Source organism: Mesoplodon mirus (assembly GCF_964341445.2).
Source record: "Mesoplodon mirus genome assembly, chromosome: 14".
Lineage (NCBI taxonomy): Eukaryota > Metazoa > Chordata > Mammalia > Artiodactyla > Ziphiidae > Mesoplodon > Mesoplodon mirus.
In genome coordinates this window covers 22,215,433-22,238,309 of record NC_138990.1, presented here as the reverse complement: position 1 = coordinate 22,238,309, position 22,877 = coordinate 22,215,433, and the positions used below count along the sequence as shown (strand labels likewise).

The following is a 22,877-nucleotide window of genomic DNA, read 5'->3' as shown; positions in this document are numbered from 1 at the left end:
AGCAAAGAGAGGTTTTTCAGTTGGATCCAAGTGCAGTGATACTGACTTGGCAGTTAGGATATTAGAAATTAATTTCAGATCTTCAACTCACCAAATGCCTGACATCTTAGTTAAGCAAATTGCAACTTTTCCAAAACATTAATTTCTTCAATATGTTAAATGAAGAAAAGAGCAATTTAAGCATATGACTTGAAATCTACACGGCAGCAAGGTACTAACAATGTTACCCACTGCCATGGAAGGAAAAAACCTTTCTTGGAATATTTGTGAAATTTTTCTATACTCCAATCTTCCAGAGATAATCTAAATTCAGAACATCAACACATTTAAAACATCAAATTTCCTGTGATAATACTGGCATATATTAGAACATTGAGCAAAAAAAGCATCAGACTAAGACCTAAAGCAGGGGTCACCACCTTCATAGGCTGTAACATCCACTGGGGGAGCCTCTGCTGAAACTGTGGATTCCTGGGTGACACCCATGGAAATTCTGCGTGAGGTCGGAACCTGGGGAACTGCATTTTGTAACCAGCATTCCTGGTGATTCTGATACAGGTGGTTTTGCCGATTCCAAGATGAAACATACTGGCCATGTGGATACTGCATTTGGTAAGCCAGGAAGGTAACCATGCGCTTCATTTCTCTTCTACTTAACCTGTCACAGCCCCTTACACTTATCATTAGCCTGTAAAATTAGCACCCGCTTTACTGAAGGAGGTGAAAAATGACACCTGCCATGCGCCCCTGAACAAGGGGCAGAGGATGCAAGCGCACTTGTGGAGGAGGGTCTGGGGACCAGGCACCTTCCTGACCCTCCCAGGGCAGAAATCAGCTCCACATGTTTTAAAAGGAAAACCGTCTTATGAACACCTGCCTCTGAGGAACGTTACTATTAGGATCCTAAACACAGCAAATGTCTACAATCTTACGGCACAGGTCCCCTTAAATTAAAAAGATTAGTTACTCACATCTTGATCTGACAGTTTTTCCACTAACATTTCTTCCAGTTCCTCCTTAATCATCCATCTGCTGCCAATCGGGTCTCTGTTAAAATATCACATTATATTCTCTTTTAAATTAACCATACAATGAGTTATATCACAAAAGATCCCACAAGTAGTAGCGATTCTTGATTGGGAAACACATTTTTGTATTATACAGCTGTAGAATTTCATCCAAGTAAATGATTTTTGAGACACATTATTTCATTTCCTCAATCTACTTTAGAAAAGATACCCAGTCTAGCAAATGTTCCATTCGCCGAGTTAGACATGGCACTGGGGAACCCATTTGATGATATTTAAGTCACTAGATGTCTCAAAAATTAAAACTGTGCTTGCTTTTCATAATTTACTTTGAAGGGTATGTTAACGGACACAGAGTTAATCTGTCAATGGACTAAAGTAGTAATGAAATCCAAATAAAAGGCTAGGGGTGGTATTTACAACTAAAACTAGGTATATTCAAAAACTTGTGCCTTTTGCATAGGAAGAAATACGTGAATAACCAGCCCCAAATTTAAAACTGGTTGGTCAGGTCGATGGATCTAATCTATCTGTGTTTGCTAAATGGAAGCACAAACCTTCAAATACAAAATACACACACATACACACACACACATATGTATATATACGGGCATATAAAGGCAGTTACATACACAAAAATTCTAAAGAAATAATATTCAAATACAGTAAGTGCCACTTAACATACAAATCTAGAATGAATATAAAAATAACAACCTTAATACTTACACCCTCCCAAACAAAAAGAAAACCACCTATTATTTGGAATTTTAATGATTAATGCTGAAATAATGAACAAATTTTTAGGCTTTAGGTATGCCTAAAATACACCAATGATAAGTGGTATGTTTTTAGTTAATTTTCTCATATACTTTAATGCAAAAAAGAACTTACTTGGCTTTTGTTTCTTCTGAAAACAGACCTTTGGCTCGCAGCTGGTCCTGACGGTTTTCTACATCTAGTAGCTTTCCGTATGCTTCCTGTGGCAAAGAACACACACATACACTGAACCAAGAGAGACGGCGAACCATTTCCTCCCTTTATGTCTCCCCTGAGCACCTCATCTCAGAAGCGCCCTCCTCAAGTCACAGCTGCACAGCAAGGATTACTGAAAATGTTTTTTAACAATGCTACTTCTCATTCAAACTAAAGAATGGTGGAGTAATTTCAATGAGAATTTAGTATCATACATAGTAACACACTTAACTTCAAATGATTTTTAAAAAACTCTATAGGTTTACAACTCAGTGAGGTTAGTAAAAATGAAATAAAGTTACAAGCTATTTATTTTCCTTAAGAGTTCCACAGAGAACCAAAACTTTTCCTTAGAAAAATCATACTTTATATAGCAATATGCATTTAAACTTAGAGAATTACCAGTAAAAAATTTTAACATTTATATAAGATTTGTCTTTACCATGTAGTTTGTATCTTTAAAAGTTTTCTATTAATATTTATTTTTCATTATTTCATTTCTATTGATTTACTTGCTAACAAAGTCTGTGAATGTATGTCACCTGTTAAATCATAATGCAAGTAGGAGAAAATTTACCATTTTGTAAGCACTAACCTGGCAATAAAGGTTATCAATGAAATACGATTTCCAGGAACTGAGTTTACAATAAGCAGAATAATGCAACTGTCTCCCAGTTTTTTTGACTGAGCAAACTTGAGGACTCAAATCCAATCTGTGTGTATTCATTTATAATGTACACATAACCTACCACACTAATACCTAAGAAACAGACGTTTTCAAAGGATGAGCTAGAGACGATATAAACATTTTTTCTTGCTTAATCATGACACCGTCCAATACCATCAGCTCATCTCAGAAGACACAACTTGTTACTCATAGAGATGTCTATCCATATTTAAAACAGTCTTCATAATTTCCAGTTTTGGGGACAACCTCTTGTGGGTGCTGATTAGAGCCTCATATTATATCAAAATGTTGCTGATAAAGAGTCTGCTCTGAGAACACACGTGCCCCTCTGCTACTCCCTTTGTATTTACCGGTGCTTGCATTTTATTATCTTCTTTCTGCAACCTCTTTTCAAGAATCCATTTCTCTCGAGGGGAAAAAGAATGTAGGAAGGAAGGGAGGGAGGGAGGGAGGGAGGAAAAAGGATGTAAAGACCGAGCCTTTGAGTTTCATAAATATAGATGAGAAAAGCTGAGATTATGCTCCATGGGCCAGGACTTCTTGGTGAGAAAAGGAAAAGTTCATTTCCTGTAGTTGGGAGACTCGTAAGAGTGTGTTTTGTTTTGTTTTGTTTGTTTTCAGTAAGGGGTAGTAGGATTGATTAACTTAGAAAAGAATAAGAAACGGTAAAACTGGGCAGAGCATCTCCGACAGAACGAAACTATCACTATCAATAGTTCAGTGATTCTAAAGCTAAGTTCCCAGCAGAAGCAGACAGCAGCAGCATCTAGGCCAAGCACTAGGTTAGAAATGTAAATTCTCAGGCCCCAATCCAGACTTTCCCCAGAGGAACCCCTTGGGAGGGGGGCCCAGTGATCTGTTTGAACAATGCCCGCAAGTAACGCACCCTGAAGTTTGGATCTGAACACTGGAACTCTGGGGACAAATGAGGTTAATTCAATTTTAGGGTACAGATTAACTATCTCTACAACTATACTCAAAGAATAAATCCATCACCTGTAGCAGCAGAAAAATGTATCTGACAATTCAAAACAAACTGTCCACTCTAAAGAAAGCAAGAACTAACAGAAGCCATCCACATACAGAACGTGTCCCTGCCATGCAACTTAAAACCATACAATTTGTCTCCCGAGAATTGGTAAGCCGCATTTGACTGTAGTTCGGGTACCTGAAATTCATATTTAAAGGCTAAGATAGTGAGTTGTAAGCCCAACTGAATAGTGTATCAGAAAAATTTCTATGTACCTATTTCTGGAAAGCAATTCTGAAGTGCTCTGAACAGGTAAAATAGAGGGAAAATTAAAAAACCCACAAAATGAATCCTCCCCGCCTTGTACGAAGGGGACAGACGTGTGCAAGCAGCATCTCGCTGTGCACCTGCACCGCCCGCCCTGCCCCCGCCCCCGCCCCCGGAAGCCTGCTCCAGCTGGCGGTCTGTGGGAGCAGGATGGCACCAGTCTCCACGTCTCCACGCTGGGCTGCTCCAGAACCCTGAGATTCTGAGAGTCCTGAGTCAGAGATATTGTATCTTTCAAATCTACCTTAAAAATATGAATCCAAGAGAATACCAACAACAGTAGTAAGACACCCTACCTGGTTATAAGGGTCTATTTAATTTTCTGGAATAACCAAGGCAACTAAAACAAAAATAATTGATCTGCTTCATAGGTTAAGTTTCAAGTCAAAATTTGGGGTGCTAAATGTGTCATCATTTTCCAGTGATTCTGAGCAATTTTTAAGTCCGTATTTTTCTTAAAACTTTCTTGCACTCTGCTACTACCTTCCAGTGTTATATTTAGCTCCATAATAATGTATAAATATTGTAAGTAAAATCACCAGAAAAAATGTGGAATATGAGATGGTTTACCCATGAAGAGGGCACGTCAAATTTCGAACATGGTAAGTTCTATTCATTTATGGCACATGCTTTGATGGTTGTAATTCATCAAGTTATATAATGCTCTTTAAGCTCCCTCAGTACTTAGCATACTGCCTGGCCTACAGTAGTGGTCAAGAAATGATACAGGGGTGAGGTATGGCATTCAGGAGTCAAACAATCGAAAAAGTTTTACTGGTGCACTATTTCTATTTTTCTTTCTTTTCTAGATAATAAAACCACTCCTGAGACTCTAAAGATTCTATCTTGGTTAGTCAGAGACAACAGTCCTCTGGGAAGTACATTCTATAGCTTCAACTCCCTGAAGAGAGATGCACTAATTTACATCAAAAAATCCTTGGGGGTATAAAATATGCCAGGAACTGTCAATATCACAGATTATCAGTGCTAGCTTCTGGTATATTGTTAAATTTCCACTTAATTTTTAAGGGACCCTAGAGAATTCGCATGACCGCACCTACACTAAGTTTATATACTGTATTTAACAGTATAATTTTCAAATATGACAGGAATAACCCAGATGTGAAATGCTGAATCATTAATCACAGCTATGATTAATATTTCATAAAATCAAAGCAAGCCTATCCACCCCTCATGTCATCAGATTTCCATAATGTATGAATCGAATTTAGAAGGTGCCTAATTTGGAAATACCAGATGCTCAGGGTACAGAAAAGAAATGCTTTAACTAAACTCTTCCAAGAGCATGAGCAATATCATTTTTAGTCTACCAAATTCTGTTTTGGTTGTATTAACCATGTTGAAATTCCAATTTTAGGAAGGGTAAACAAACAACATTTCTTAGGAGGGTGGTATAGAAAAAGTCAACTGTATTTTGATATACAAAATATATAATAACTAACAGTAATTATCATCTTAGATACTAGTTCAATACAGAAAAGTAAGCGACTTAAAATATGTGCTTGTTGAAAAAAAAATCACAGAAAATAAATTTCCTAAATAACAATCTTCTCAATTTTTTGGCTACTGGCATATACAAAACCAACTGGAATAAATATACATATAATTCATTTATCATGTTTTTTTTTTTTTTTTTTTTTTTTTTTGCAGTACGTGGGCCTCTCACTGTTGGGGCCTCTCCCGTTGCAGAGCACAGGCTCCGGACGCGCAGGCTCAGCAGCCATGGCTCACGGGCCTAGCTACTCCGTGGCATGTGGGATCTTCCCGGACCGGGGCATGAACCCGTGTCCCCTGCATCGGCAGGCGGACTCTCAACCACTGCGCCACCAGGGATGCCCTATCATGGTTTTTATCATGCTATTTATCTGAAGTTCCAAGTGACATACTTCTATGGTAGACCCTAGCTATCACTTTGTAAATACATTATGCTATACAGCGTATACTTTGTGTAATGCTACTCAACATAAAAAAAAGGAAATAATCTCACATATAGGTCATGTTAGACAAGTACTCTGGGAAAGTACGCACCCAGGAGTAATTAAATAGAAGTGCTTGTGACTCAGATACCATGTATTTTTACTACTGAAAGCTCCATCATATATTATAAAAACAATTTTACCATTATAAAAGAAGTAATCTGATTAAAATCAACAGAGGCAATAAGTTGAATCAGTTTTTTAAAATTAATTTTCCCAATTGTTACACTTAGAACATACAAGATACACAATGGTAATTATTCATATATCAATATGAAGAAAATGTATATTAAAGATACTTCTAGAACAGCAGTTTGTTGCTGAATTAGTTACTGAATGAACTCCTGCTGTCAAGAAAGAACTTAAAACAGCACACAGACACATGTCAGCACTGGTCTGCAGCTTTCTAAGAAGAAGCACTTTACACAGTCATAAAGTAGTTATTTCGTAATACCTCACTGTGAGAAGGGTCACTACTTTAATTCCATTTTAAAGAGCACTGCTTCAAAAGTTTTCAATATTCACCACCCAGTGACAAGGAGGATGCATAGAATTCTGTGATACTAAAAAGTCTCCAGAACTTTTGCTTGTTGACTCTGCAACCTCCATATACTGAGGCCTCAGACCCCTCCCTGGGCTACTGTGTGAACACAGAAGGTTTAAGTCGCTTAAAATAAACTGGAGAATTTCTAAATAAGCCAGGCAAATGAATCCTGTTTATACACACATTATTAGGATTAGAATTACTTCGTACTTTTTCATATTTTAAACTTTTCCCCCCAATTCAGCAGAATAGTTTAAGTACATAATGATCTACTTACTCCTTAATTTTATACTTTTTAGGGTAAAAATTTCATCTGTGGCCATATAATTCCTTCAATTTATAGAAACACTCTGAAAATACTCCAATGTTTACTGTACAACTAGCCCTAAAATATAAATGAGGTTTCTGTAAGATGCTCAATTCCCAGTATAGCTTTCAGACATGCAGAACCTCATCTTAAACGTTGGGGTAGGTGAGCTGATGTAAAATGTCAATAGATGCTGAATGTTTCTGACAACTTACAGTGTTTCCAATGTTTTATACAGCTTTTCCCAAGCTCTGGTTTCACGGGATGTTAAAAGGTGTTTTGGGTAGAAACAGTTCCGTGATGCAACACATTTGAGCAGCAGTGTTTCTCTACTGAAGGGCGCCACGGAGCTTTTATCACGCTAAGTGTCTCCTTATTAGTTTCCTAGTGCTGTATACAATATGCAGCATTCCCAAACAAGCTTAATTTCAGAGACCCTTTCTTGAAGCTTTTATAACCAGGGTTCCTCAGAAAGCACTTTGGGAAAGGCTATATTACAGCCATACCCTGTCTTAATGAATCATGTTTTACAAAAGGATTCCCACTTCAGAGTCAAATTATCACCTCCCACGACGAGTTTAAAACAATTTTCAACTCACTTTTAGTGAGTTTCAAGATATTCAGAAACCTAGGTGTTGATAGGAGGAGTGAACGGGAATTAACATTTGTCTTAGGATTAAAGGACCTGCACAACTGCCCAGGTTGCGACCGCCCCGTTCATGAACGCAGCCCCTCTGCCGGCCCTCCCCGCCCGGTCGCCTGGGCAGCTCCAGCTGTGGCGGGCAGGGGTGCCTGGGGCAGCTGCCCAAGGGCACAGCCATCGGCCTATCCCTTAGCTGCGCAGGCAGGCTTCCTCCTCCACCCCCAGACATGCAGCTCAGCTCTTCTCTGGTGCAGTACCCGCTCCACTTCAGACGCACACATCCTCTAAAAAGTCTTCCCTCTCCTTTACATTTCGGTTCAGTTGTTTCTGGAAACTCCTTTTACTCTCTCTTTCTTCTTTCTGCTCCTGAAACGCTACGCTGAAACTCTAAATCATGTCTGAGAAGTACACTAGTTCCACTGGTTACGTGGCTATTAAGGAGATGGAAAGTCATCCATTTGGGGTAAAAAAGACGGATGAGCAGGGCCATCCAGCTCGGAGCCCCCTCAGTCCTCAACGATCCTTTGAAAAACTCCGTACAGCCCTTATTTCTTCTTAAACTACCTTCCACTGTTTAAGAATTTACTTGTTAGTACTGTTTCATACTTCATTCATTACATATGTACACCCTATTCGCTATTTTGTAAAATAAATGGTTTTTATTGACCTTCCCAGGAACCTGAAGACAGGTGTATGGTTGTGGCCACAGGAAGGTGGGAATTCCAGCCAACCTGATGACGAGCCCTTAGAACGTAACACACTCACAAAGTCTGCGACCCCAGCCCCCGTGGATCGGCAAGTTTCCCTTCACCTTGTGCTTTCCCAGCAGCTTCACTTCTGGGCGGGAACAACGAACCGCTTCCTTCTTCTCATCCTCCTCTTCCCTCAAAATCCTCCCTACGTCTCCACAAAAAAAACCTGGATGGACCAACTACGGGTTAACTGGAAACAGTGTTCACTTAAGCATTACACATTACCCTTAACTGGAAGCTGCAACAGGCCCATCTTTTATTCGCTGCTATAATGTAATATACAACTTTAACATGCAAGCAGTGACGAAATACTAAAAAGCAGCTTTGATGTTAACACCGAAGATAAAAAAGGTTAAGGGACATCACAAAGACCTCTGGGCAGAACTGCAAGCATGCTTAGAGCTGTGCTTTTCTGACAAAAAGCACGGCCGTGACGGCCACAGCTCACACAATCACAGCCGGTCCAGGACACGGAAAACAGTTTGCCTTAGTGTCTTTCACCCTGTCACATGGGAAGAAACTGCATCAACAAAACGAAACAGTAGCAATAATGATTCACACTTCCTGCCCACCTGCCAGTCTTTGCAGGGCTGGTTCCCTTGCTGCAGTGGGATGGCGGTGGGGGGGATCACCCTCCCACAGAATGGAACGGACCCCTCCCCGCACCAAGAGAGGGCAGAACAAAGGAGGGAGCCAACATGTGGAGCAGTTTCAAGTTTTACCGTCTTATTTTATATGCGATCCCTGATTCACTACGAAACCACTCTTGTGAGCTGAACAGTGAATATTTAGTCACATACTATTTCAGAGTAACAAACGGCACCTAGCATGATGCTGACCTGCATCATCCAGGCAATGACCACAGCTGTGAGTAATAACATCTGCTGTACATGAGGCTCAAGTGATTGGTATATATTTAGGAAAACATTTATCCTTTTTCCATATGTGTAATTACTTTAAAGTTCCGTAAGATGCATTTTTGAAAATACAAGGGTTTATTAATTACCTGAATTAACATGCTCAAGTTAAACCAAAATATCTGTAATTTACATGTGTCAACTGTTCTGATGAACAATAAAACGAATACCAAACCCACAGTGTTTGGGGGTCAAACTACGCAACAAATGGACAGACCTAAACTAGTAAATTTAACTAACACACAGAAACCCGAAGAACTCTCCTATATGCAAAGCAACTATATGACGCAAAAAGAAAGACTTTATAAACTGGATGTAATTTGACATTCTAGTCGAGAGTGAGGTAGTATTTTATCCACCGAGAAACCGACCAATTTCTTGAGCAATCCCTTTTAAAACTCATAAAGTTAGGCCTCTTATACAATGTGTAATTTCTTCATTATGATGGAATGCAACAAAATATCTTGCCCTTGGGTTGCTCAGTTTCAGCCAAAACAAATGCAAATGCCTTGTCAGATGACAGCTGTTTGATAAGGCTCCTCTACAAGACCCGCATGCTTTACTTTTTTCCGTGAAACTTGGGATGAAAGGCAGAAGGCAGGAAGAGAATTAATGTAGCATACAGTCTAAAGGCAATGCTACAACCGTGATTAAGTAGAAAAGTTAAAAGGCACAGATTTTCCACAGCTTCGCTGCGTGCAACCCATCCGTGTAACAAGTTGACAGGCCTAGCGTGCCAGCTCCATCATCCCCTCCGACAGCTAAAACGCAGCGCTGCATCCCTTTTCAGGGGAAATTTGCGTCTGCACCATGAAGCGTTGTACATTATTTCTCAGCACTGCAGGGGGCTCGAGTCCATATGGAACCTTCACAAATATTACCACAGATCAAACCAGCGGCGTCGTGAGGCAGATTTGACATACCTATTTAAATGAGCAGCAGGGGTCCCTGGGCAGCCCCCGGCTGTGCGCAGAGCCTGGGCGGAGAGCAGAGGCCCAGCTCCATTACTCAGCAAAGACACTCTCCGCATCCATCACTCATTTCATTTCTGCCAGGGCAAGAAGCTCATTTGCCCAAGGTCAACAAAAAGTGAAAAGAAGGTTTTCCTTTTTCCCCCCAAGAAATAAATGTACCTGACAAGTAGGGATTTTGTCCTTTGGGTTTGCGGAGCACAAATAAACACCAGTCAGCTCGACAGAGTACGTGTGTGCACGCAAGCCAAGCCACCCGAGAGCTGACTGTGGATGGGAAGGCCCAGGGACAACGTCTGTAACTTGTAAAACTCACATATGAATAAAATAAAACTTGACACCATGTTCTAAAAATAAAGTGGGTTCTGTTGTTTAAAACCAGGCAACAGCATCCAGCCTCTTGTCACAGTGACTGCAGGGAACTCCCCAGCGTGCGCATCATCAACCAACTTACAGCTCGGAAAGAAAGTAAGACCTGTTCCCAGTACACGCAAACGCAGTTGGAAGGCAACAAGTAATAAAATCACTTCCTTTTGAGCCCAAATTCTAGACTCATACACTACACTGACCTATGAAAAGCAAAAATCGTATAGAATAACTAAACGGTAGAGAGAAGGACTTGCCTCTCCCCCAAGGTGAGCACCCCATCGCCCCGACAGCCCCTTTCCTGATTCAGGTCCCGCCTTGATGCACACCCATGCATTGATACTGAGCTGAGCATCTATCTCCCAATATGACCTCAGTTTGCAAGTAAAAGCATTTTAAGGATAAACCATTCTGACATAAATTCTCTAATGCTTACCTTTAGCAAAGATGAATTAATAAAATATAAAGCCTTTCAACATACTGCCTTGTCTCTGGAAGTCTTATTTTTTGTCCATTATGAAACACACTAGGTAAATTCTGAAGCTGAGGAAAATCTCTGCTATCATTAGTTACTTAGCTTACAGTTCATATTATTTACCATAAATGTAATATACTTACATGCATTAATGAATAATATGACTGCTTGCCAGTATAAAAGAGAAAATGAAATGGGCGGCCATCTTCTCCCCACTGGATTGCTAATAAAAACCAAATGAAAACAAATAAACAAAAATAAAAATATACAGAGACCAAATAGCTTGTATTTAATTGCAATTCATAATTCTGCAATAAGACACAATTTTAATTCTGATTAACTTTTAAATAACAAAATGCATTAATATTTAGAATTTAGTTTGGCAGGTTTAACATGTAAATATTTAGGATATTTAATATTTCATACCCATTAATACAAAGCAACGTTTGTATCTGAAAAAACACTCCTAAATATTTCACCATGAGAATTTCTGTAATATGTTTTAGATAAACACACAAAATACCAAAGACATCTTGCTAGAACAAAAAAATTTATGTTTGGCTGTAAATACAATGCATTCCCATATTCTTAAAAAGGAAAACTGATAAAGTCAATTATGTAATAGTTAGGAAATTAGAGACAGGAATACTATAAGAAAGAAAAAAACAAAATGGATTTTTCCGTGCCCAGTTATGTTTCAACTCTGTGGTGAGACACCTCCGAGAGTTTGAAACGTTTAAAACAGAAGGGGCCCCACAAAGATGCTTTGTGTAATTCCTTTTGAAATACAGATGGTCGTTCACATCTAATAACCACCCAACAAACCGGGAAACGGAGCTGCTGCAGTAAATAAAGCAAACACCAACTCCATGTCCTCTTCCCGTATCTGTACTGAGCTGTTTCTCTGTTAACAATGTGTGAGAACTCCAAACACGAAGGCTACACTCCTCTATTACATGAGTTGTAAACTCTTTTCTCCCAGTCTGTCACTTGCCTTTAAATTTTGTTTGTGGCGTCTTTCATAATCAAGATGTTTAAAGTGTATGTGTACAGTAGACTCTGTCACGTTTCCTCTATGGCAGTGCTTCTCAACTGTTTTTTCATTATCATTCCTACTAAGGCACCTTTTCAGACACTGTTCTCCCTAATTGCCTGCCTCCCCATGAAATCTTAATACCGCAGATACACTGCATATACATTGTAATAGCTAAGATTTTTTCACCTCCTGTGAACCAATTTACACCCCCTTGGGGGCAATATCACCCCCATTGAAAAAACGTGCTTTAAGACTTTGGGCTTTCTAAAAACTATTTTCCCATATTTGCTTCTGGAATTTTCGTATGTTTTCATGATCAGAAATTTAATCAATCTGAAATTTATGTCTGTGAGGCAGAAATCCAAACACACATTATTTTGTCCAACAAAGAGAGTCATTACTCCATTACAGTTTTTTGAATAATACACTCTTTTCTTTTAAAACATCACCTGTACAATATGTAGGGTATCTTCCTCTTCTGGGGCAACTGGATTACACACAGAACACTTTAAGTGCATACATTTAAAATGAAGACCAAAATTTCATAACAAATGGTGAAAAATGTCTAGATACAGTGCTTGGCTTGAAAAATAAAAACGCATTTTTATTCGCCAATGGCTTACTGATGAATTAAATGGTTCTCCAACACCACTTTCAAAGATTTCATGAAATCTTGTATATTTTCCAGTATTTATAACTCTACTATGCAATTTTCAGTATTTTGTGAAAGTAGAGAGTGATCAAGAAAGACAAATATCATGGTTGCAGATAAGACTCTACTGAAAAGCTTGGAGGGATTTTGGAGTTGGGTCTCATTCCATGTGTGTGAATATGTGTGTACATGATTTTATAACATGCATTTACGTGTGTGTGTGTATATACGTGTGTATATATAATTTCATTCAATCTAAGATGTCATGGATTTTAAGATACTCCATCACATATCTTATACAAAGAAAGAAAGAAAAAAGCAAATGGTATGCAATATAGTTTATATCAGTTGTAAAATGAATCCTGTTTGATAAAGGTGTTAAAATTTGAAAAACTGTGTCTTAGAATTCACAAAATATGGCAAAAACAAACATATGCTGATTGTGAATAATCTGGTCCACTAGTCTGTCTGTTTGCACCATTACCACCATTTAATTAAAATCAGTTTTTTGCTGCATTTTGATACTTGGTAGGGTAACTTCCTTCATTACTCTTATTTCTTTTAAAAATTTCTCGCTGCTTCTTGCACATTTACTCTTTCAAAATAAACTTTGAAAGTTTTTTCCAAAAGTCCTTCCTATGAGGACTTTGAAATTATATTAAATTTATTAATAATTTTTAAAGTAGCAACTCTGCAATACTATCTTTCCTTACATGAAAGTGAAATCTTTTTTCCAGCTATTCAGATTAACACTTATGATCTTTAAGTTTTACAATTTTCTATATAAATCCCTTACATACTTTGGGAGTTTCATTTGCATTTTAGCTTCTGTTGCTCTTGATACTGTCCCCTCAGTTATGTGTTTTCTGTAAAATCAACTTTAATTACACAATACACTTTTTAAAAAAAAAATATATTTTTTTTAGAGCAGTTTTAGGTTCACAGCAAAATTGAGAGGAAGGCGCAGAGATTTCCCACATACCTCTACCACCCCCATTATCAACATCCCCACCCGATGAACCTACACCGACACATCATAATCACCCGAAGTCCCTAGTTTACATTAGGGCTCACTCCTGTGGGCACTGTGTTTGTACAGATGTATAATAACATTTATCCACTGCTCTAAAAAGCCTGAGCCCTGCCTATTCCTTCCTCCCTCCCCCACGACCCCTGGCAACCACTGACCTTTTCACTGGTTCCATAGTTCTGCCTTTTCCAGAATGTCACAGAATTGGGATCATGCAGTGTGTAGCCTTTTCAGGTTGGCTTCCTTCACTTAGTAATATGCATTTAAGTTTCCTCCATGCCTTTTCAGGGTGTGATAGCACCCTTCTTTTTAGTGCTCAACAATACTCCATTATCTGGATGGACCACAGTTTAATTATCCATTCACCAACTGAAGGACATCTTGGTTACTTTCATTTTGGCAATTCTGAATAAAGCTGCTATACACAACTGCATACAGGTTTTTGCGTGGACATAAGTTTTCAACTTACCTGGGTAAATGCCAAGAAGCAAATACCAAACTGCTGGATCACACGGAAAGAGTAGGTTTCGTTTTGTAAGAAATCACCAAACCATCCCCCCGAGTGGCTGTACCATATTCCCCTGTACCCCCATCGGTAAGGAACAGGAGCTCCTGTTGCTCCACATCCCCACCAGCATTTGCTATTGTCAGAGTTCTGGATTCTGGCCATTCTAATGGGTGTGTAGTGGTATCTCATTGTTGCTTTAATTTGTATTTCCATGGAGCGTCTTTTCAAATGCTTATTTTTCATCTGCGTATGTTCTTTGGTGATGTGTCTGTTAAAGTCTTTGGCTCATTTTTAAATCGGGTGGTTGTTTTCTTATTGTTGACTTCTAAGAGTTCTTTGTATATTTTGGATAACAGTCCTTTATCAGATATGTCTTTTCCAAGTATTTTTCTACCATCCTGTGGCTTGTCTTTTCATTTTCTTGAGCACGTCTTTCACAGAGCAGAAAATTTTAATTTTAATGAAATCCAGCTTATCAACTCTTTCTTTCATGGATCATGACTTTGGTGTTTTATCTAAAAAGCTATGGTGAAACCCAAGTCTTCTAGGTTATTAATTATTGATTCAGTTTCTTTAATAGGTATAGGCCTATTCACAATGTCTACTTCTTGTATAAGTATCATACTATTCCATAGTATGATTCTCCAACAGTTCATCTAGCTACCCTACTGATGAACATTTAAATTGTTTCTAATTTTTTGCTGACACAGGCTATTCGCAATTTCCAGTCTGATGAGTGATTATGATCTCTTATCCTTAATTGACAGACATTATTTCTGATCTGATATTTTCCAATGTTTACTGGCTACTTTTATTTTCTTCATTTATGAATTACCTTCTTTCCCTTTTGCCCATTTTTCTATGAGGCTGTTTTCCTTGTTAATTTTAACAATAATTTATTCCAGACATTAGACCTCTATTGTGTTTCAAATTTTCTCCAGTCTGTTGCTTGTTTTTTAAATTTACTGTATCTTTTTTTTTCAGGGAGAAGTTTTACATTTTGAAATAGAAAATTTATTGATCTTTGTCTTCTTTGTTTGTGACTTAAGGGCATAATATTTGTTATTTAAAAATATTGATAGTTGTATGATTATCTCTCAACTGGCTACTTTATCTGATTCTATTCTAGAGTTTCAATCTCTTAATTCCAAAATCATAACGTACTTTTAAGTCATGACCCAACTCTGTCATCTTCTGGATACAATCTATTTTTTAATATTCCATTAAGTGGATTAAGAAATAGGAGATTTCTGTCCACAGAAATGCAGAAGCATGTTTCCACCAATTTTTCTTTAAGGTTGCCACAAATTTAAAACAGAAAATGAGAATAATCCAACTGTACCGCTGATGAAAATTCATCCTCACCAAAACCAGTGGCAGAACAGAAGAAACTGAAATACAACATTCCAAACTGAATTAAATACCCTCAAACAACCATTTGGAGTTTTTGGAGAACACTCTGAATCAAAAGTTCAAAACTGAGAACAAATGGACAAAAAGCTCAAAGAAATGAAACAACTTGATTAAATTCAGGGGAGAAACAAAAAAGTTGAAAGAATGTGAAATGTAGACTAACTTATAAGTAACCCAAAAAAGAACAGCCTAAAAACATAATAAAGGACATTTAAAAAAAAAGTAGGGAAACAACCAAAAAAAATGAAAATGACATAAAGAAGTTAAGAGTCAGAGAGATGGTGACTGACTTGGAAGACAATCAAGGAAGGAATAACATTTATATAATTGGAGTCCCAAGGAACAAAAACAAAAAGTGGAACAGAACTAATATTCATAACTTAAAACTATTTCTGGATGTAAAGACTTGAACCTACCTATTTAAAGAGCTCATTGTCACCACTGTAATCTAACCCTCAATAATCAACTTGATGCCATATTTTCATAAAGCTACTAGATAGCTTTAGATTAAGAATCCTTAGGATCACCAGGGGGAAAGATAACTAGACTAGCACGAAACTTCTCAAAAACTACAGACAAGGCAAGGCAACAATGGAGCAGCATTTTCAAGAAACTCAAGAAAAGAAAGTATGAACCAAAGATTTTCCCCTTCCAGACAAGCTGTCCTTCAAGGATCAAGGCTATAAAAAAACAATTTTAAAAATATAAGAACTCAGGGAATTTATATCTATGAGCCCTTTCTGAAGAATCTACTAGAAAATGAACTCCATTCAATCAAGAGATGACCAGGGAGACCTTAGCAAAGGAGTTATGGACAGCATTTAATAAGCTAATTGTAGACTTAAAACTAAAACAAAGACGAGCAAGAAGTGCACAGAAGAAAATGTTAAAAAACCACAAGTATGTATGCGTGTATGTAGGTATATATTTGTAGAGTTGAAATTCAATGTTTTTAAAATGGTTCTTGTCCACCAAAATACATAAAGGTGGAGAAAGATCACAATTTGTTTGTAACCGAGGAGACCATCACGTTACTTAGGTCATCATTACACTCCATGCCACACTGATTTCTTTGTGTGGATTTGGCCACTATGCTGTCATCAGCTGGCAGGAGGCTCACAGGATCTCTGCATGACTAGCATTTCAGCTTCACGTATACTCTGGCATGTTTTTATAAGAGTATCATTTTAACAAATTTCAGAACAATTCAGTTTGAGTGTTTCCTGTATTCAGATATCTAAATAATGATATTCTACTGTAATGCTCATATAGTTTTTAGTTTATAGTTTTGTATTTTCTAAGTGGGCACTCATAACACCTGTGCATATTAAGTGATTTATTCCTAATTTCTTGCCTTTTTTAATCATACTGGTTAAGACTTTCAAAATAAAAATGAGTACTAGAGGCAAGTGTAGGCACACTTGTCCTTTCCTGAACTTAATGCAAAGGAATCCAATGATATGTTTTTTAATCTGATGTGTTTCTGTTTCTCATGATAGTCTTTCTCAAACTAAGAAAATTTCTTTCTATTTCTAGTTTAAGAGTTTTTACCAAAAAATAAATGCTGAATTTTGTTAAATAACTTTTTATTCATCTTCGGAAATATTTTTTCCCTGACTCAGTTAACACAGAGGACTACATTAATAAATTCCTAATGTTAAACCATCCTTATATTCCTGGGGTGTGGGGGGCAGAGATCCTATTCTCTATAATGCTGTATTTGGTTTGCTATCATTTAATTTAGTAAGAATAGAGTGTAGGTTTCTTTAAGGTGAGCTTAGAAGTTTATGTTATCCTTTTTCTGCTCTGCAGAAGTTCACATAATATAAAAGTTAGAAACTTTTTCAAGGTATAGCAGACCTCACCGACAAAACTTTCCGGGCTGTGTGCCTCTTTGGTTAGGTCTTTGATTACCTTTGACTTCTTCTCCAGCTTTTAGTCTAACCAGCATCTCCTAATTAAGACAATTTTGGGAACTCTGTTTTCCTCTAAACTGTGTGAGTGGGGTTTGAGCAACACTCTGGATCCACGACTGCCTGGGCCCACCTACGTCCTCTGCCTCGGCCACTTCCCAGCTATGTGCCCTGGGTAAGCTTGCCCCACACATCTGAAAAATGGGGAAAACGTTATCTACTTACGAAAACTGCTGTGAAGATTATGAGTTAATGCATGCAAAGCACTGAGAACTGTGCCTGGCCTGCTCTAAGTTTTAATAAATACTAGTTACTATATTATTTAGGATATTTTTCAGATTAATAAGAATCAAGTTACCCATAACAATCTTACACTTTTAAATATCCTCTGAATATTATTATGTAAAATTATTTACGTTGTCCTCTTATGTTTTCTCTCTTTTTCCATTAACCAGACTTGCTAGAATTTGATCAATTCCACTGGCTTTTTCAAAGAGTTAGTTGGTTTTATTGTCCTACCCCTTCTTTTAAAGATCTTTACTTCATTCATCCATTTCATTCTTTTTCTGCTTTTTTTTTTTTTTTTTTTGCGGTACGCGGGCCTCTCGCTGTTGTAGCCTCTCCCGTTGCGGAGCGCAGGCTCAGCGGCCATGGCTCACAGGCCCAGCCGCTCCGCGGCATGTGGGATCCTCCCAGACCGGGGCACAAACCCGCATCCCCTGCATCGGCAGGCAGACTCTCAACCACTGCGCCACCAGAGAAGCCCTTTTCTGCCTTCTTGAACTGAATACTGAACAGTTCATTTATTTCTAGTCTTTCTTAATAACTAATAAATATATGTTTGCCTCTGCATAAAACACTGTCCGTATCCCATAGGGTCTAATATGAACTGTCATACACTTCTAAATAGTCTAAAATCCCAATTTTGATTCCTCTTTAACCCAAAAGTTTTATGGTTCTATCAATTTTAATTCAGAATATCTCATCTACAAAATTTTTATTTTTATAATTTGTTAGGTTTTCTCTACAACCTATTACATCATGTTCTATTAATATTCCACTGGCATCCGCATAGAAAATGTATTCTTTGTACTTGTATCTGTAACTATAAAATCATGCTGTGTTATTCAAATTCTTTACAGCCTTAGTTAACAGCTTTTGCCTTAAACATTTCAACACTAAATGCTTGGTGCAAAAAGGTTCATGGTCGTCAAATCCACTTAACGGATATTAGGTTTTATCAATATAGATTAACATTCTTGTCTCACTGAACCATTCCCGAACCTCCCTGAATTCCATTCTGTCTGGCATTAGGTGCTACTCCTTGCTTCTGTCATCAACTGGGTACATATCTTTGTTTTTCTCAATATTTTTATCACTTACTTTAAAAAGTAGAGCAGCTTTTTTATGTTAACTCAATCTGGAAGCTTCCATCTTTTAATAAGGGAAGCGGTAGCACATTACAAGTGCCATAATCTATTCAAATCTAAAGTTCACTGATTTTTTTAACATAAAAAATCAATTTGTCCTATTTACAAAGTACAGCAAAATTGGTAGGTAGATGGCAAAAAGTACTCTGCTGATTCTAAAGGCATACTGTTTAAACACAGTTAAATATACTTAACTGAAATGTAAGAAAATCCTATCAACACTGACATATTTCCAAAATAACACACAGGCATTTTGCAGGGACACACGGACATTTCAGTTTTTACATTCCAGCTGATAGTAGTAACAACTTTCTAATATTCAGAAGCTGGTATGATCTGAAACAAAGAACCAGTCTCAGAGGGGCAGATATACAAGAAGAGATGCAACTAGTAGAGATATACAGAACAAAGAGAGGAAGAGACATAAGTGAGGAGACTGAGAGGTTGAAAAATGGGGGGAAAAAAGTAATTTTTTTTTCCCACTAAAAAAGGGGAAAAAATCACTATCATTACAAACATTTCCAGAAAAGCCACTAAGTGTAAGTTACTGTGCCTTGGGCATAGTTTTATTTCTAGAAAACTGAACTGCATCTTTAAATTTGATGTGTACTTTTAATATAGCCTTCATCTATTATCTTCCCAGAAGCTATTAATTGAATTGATGTCATAGTTTACTATCAACCACATCTAAGAATTCAGAAAATATAAAAGACAATATTTATTAAAAGATTCAAAATACTTATAACAAGATTCAAAATAAAAACTATCATGTAAAGAGAAGTAGAGAAAAATGACAGAACGCCTAGCTTTGAACAAAGCTGACTCAGCAAAAACATCAATGCAAAACAAATACATTTTTAATAAAAATATCTGCTCTCTCACCAATCTCTATTTATCAGCTCTGAAACACCCTAATGCTGCCTGTAAACCGAGCATCTGTGGCCAGCAGGTGACCCTCTAATGTATCCACACATTTTCACTGTTGAGTTACACACCTACTAAGAGTCAACTGTGTTTATTTCCAAACCTGTTTATTAGAATTGCACTTATTTCTTTAATTACATGAATCAAGTATTCCATAAACAGATGAAACATGGGTAGAAACAGAAAAGACAGTTGATGCTTCTATCAAAACTAAGTTGAATGCTTTAGAAAGATTCAAAGGCAAGTTACTAAAAAAAAAAAAGTCTGTTCAACTTCTGTGTAAGTCGGTAGAAATATAAAAATATTCTGCACTCAGATTCCTTAGGAAGTTTAAGTTCTTCACTCCACTGTAAGGAAATCAAAACTAAAAACCTCTGATGATGTATCTCAGGGGCAGAGGCACGCAAAAGAAGCGAGGAGGAACAGATACCAAAGAAAAACCCTCTAGGGCTATAGCAAAAGACTGATCAATATAAATTCATATTTGAGTGTTTTAAAGAAATGATTTCTGGCTTTAATACTTTTTAAAGTAACTGACAATGCCCCCCCACCCCAGCTTATCCAAGAAGCTTCTAATATAAATTAGAAAATAGTAAATATGTTATTTTCTGGTGACCTTAAAGCTTGTCCTACGTTTTCAAGATTTTAGTTTACACATTTAAAAGGTAAAGAGAAAAATCTTAAAAGAAACCAGAGAAAACAGGGGGCCAGCTAAGAATGTTGGCTAACTGCTCATCAGGAACAACGCAAGGCAAGAAACAACAGAATCACATCAATAAAGTAATAAAAGTCAAAAAAGGGGGGAGGGAATCTATATTCAGTGAAAATATGCTTACAAATTGAAGAAAATTTTTAAATTTTCAAATTAAAAAAAGTTGAATTTGTCTCCAGCAGATCTGTACCCAGCTCTTCTTCAAAAAGGCATATTAGAATGCAAATAAACTGACATTAGTATAGGCATAAACTCTAACCTGATCTAATTTTAATATTATTTAATTAAAAAGAAACAGTTTGTAAACTCCATTCATTATTAGTTATAAAGTACCCCTGACTTATTTCACGACTGCCATGACATAGGAGGGCATCTCCATAACACCTGAGTGACTGCTGATATATAACATAGCACTGTAGGAAAGAAAGAACTACCTGTTTTATTCTTGAACAAACTTACCTCTTTGTTTTGGAAAAATCTCTTCAGGATGCTGTAAAATAAATTAAAAATGCATTAGGTAATGCTGTAACATATAAACCTAAGTGAAATTTGTAAAAATATTAATGAAGATAACTACCTTCATTATTGGCCGGGCTCGCTTCTCAAACAAACCACTGGGAAAAAGGTAAGCAATCGCTCTCTGAAAATACACACAAAGGTTAATTAACAATTGTTATAAATCAAGTTCACGTTATGACTAATAGTAACTGAGTGCTTACCATGTGCCAGATATTGAACCAAGAGTTCCACATACACTATCTCACCTTGTAATCTTCTAAATGGGATAACAAAATTACCACATATACATTCCCCAAAAGAAAAAAATTTGTAACTGTCAAACTAGTTATTAACAATTTTCAAGTGTCCGCTTCAAACATGAGTGTGCTGCCACAAATAACCCTTCTCTCTCCTTTTTAAAGGGAACTGGAGGAGCCCCTGTACGAGTGCTGGGCGAGGGCCCAGGAGCATCCTCCCAGCCCCAGGTGGTAGGTAGATGTCCACATACAGAAGACTGAAAAGGGCTGGCCCTACATCCCACCCACTGTGATACCTGGATGTTTTCAGCAGCTCTTTTGAACGTTTCCTAGAACTTGGGAGAGGTTTTTAAACTACGTTTCCAAACGTGTTCTCTTCATGTCTGTTTTGCAGTGGGGACGCTCTTGACATTCTGAATGTGATGCTCCCCTGTAGGCAACTTCCCCTATTCGGCGGGTCATTCAATATCCCTGGCCCTTTCCCCAAAGTCCGTGCCAGGAACAACCCCAGTGCTTGTGACAAATCTCACTCCCACACGTGTCCCAAAGGCGCTTCACCTACTGGGAGCAGGACTGCCCCCAACTTGCGTAGGCCCCTACAGCCTCCTCCTACACCCACCCACCCACCATCCCACCCACAATTAAAAGGAAAAAAAAAGGAAAAACAAACACAGAGGCCATGGGTTTTCATCTCTGTGGGACGCAGGCAGGCGAAAAGTCAATGGCCTTGGACCCTAGCCCCGCTCTGAACTCTAAATGACCCAGCAGCTCCTGCAGACCCAATGCTGCTCTTTTAGGGCCTGTTCTCTCCACGCAGCAAACGTGCTGGACCAGGTTCTGCTCCTGGAAGTAGGGGCCTATAATTTGGGGGTATATTCAATTATATTAGGGAGCCCAGCTGTGTCTCTGGGTCAAGCGTCATTCCTTCAGCCATTTGGCAATAAAATTGACACTAAAAACAAAAACAACCACAAAAAACTTGGCTCACGCATCAGAATGCTAACTTTGTGAACTTTCTTTTCGTTTTGAAAAACTAGGGACTCCTCTCCCTTCCTTCTCTGAAGAAGAAAAAGTGGACTTTTTATTTAATAAGTGATGTTGAGACAACTGATTGCCATTTGAAAAAAGATAAAACTTGATCTAAACCTCACACCATACACCAGAGTAACTCCAAATGAGCCAAACTTGGAAAATGAAACCAAACAAGTACCAGAAGACACGTATGAATTCCTTTATAACCTAGACGTGGGAAAGTCCTTAACTACCATCCAAAATTCAGAAGGAAAGAAAAAAAAATTGACCAATTAAACTACAGAAAAAAAAAGAGAAAAATATGGCTCAAATATATTCAGAATAAAAAAGGAGCAATTAAAACTATTGAGATAACACTTTTCATCTAACAGGACTAACAAAAATTCGAAAGCTTCACAGCATACTGCTGGCAAGGTTACAGAAACACCCTGATGCCTTGCTGGTGGGAGTGTACAACCTCCAGGGTTGGCAGTTTGCTAATATCTAACAAGACTACATATACGTTTCCCGCAGCA

At 37.8% G+C, this 22,877-nt stretch overlaps 1 protein-coding gene across 1 annotated transcript in view; it reads right to left on the bottom strand.

Annotated features, from left to right (window-relative positions):
• Positions 1 to 22,877, bottom strand: part of MRPS9 (mitochondrial ribosomal protein S9) — a 45,622-nt gene that overhangs the window by 8,845 nt on the left and 13,900 nt on the right. Inside the window, exons 3-7 of the mRNA XM_082643040.1 lie at positions 21,153 to 21,215; positions 21,035 to 21,065; positions 11,101 to 11,180; positions 1,920 to 2,005; positions 972 to 1,047 (exon numbers count right to left, since the gene is read on the bottom strand). Of these exons, the coding sequence (XP_082499166.1) occupies positions 972 to 1,047; positions 1,920 to 2,005; positions 11,101 to 11,180; positions 21,035 to 21,065; positions 21,153 to 21,215 (336 nt within the window). The remainder of the gene's footprint in view (positions 1 to 971; positions 1,048 to 1,919; positions 2,006 to 11,100; positions 11,181 to 21,034; positions 21,066 to 21,152; positions 21,216 to 22,877) is intronic.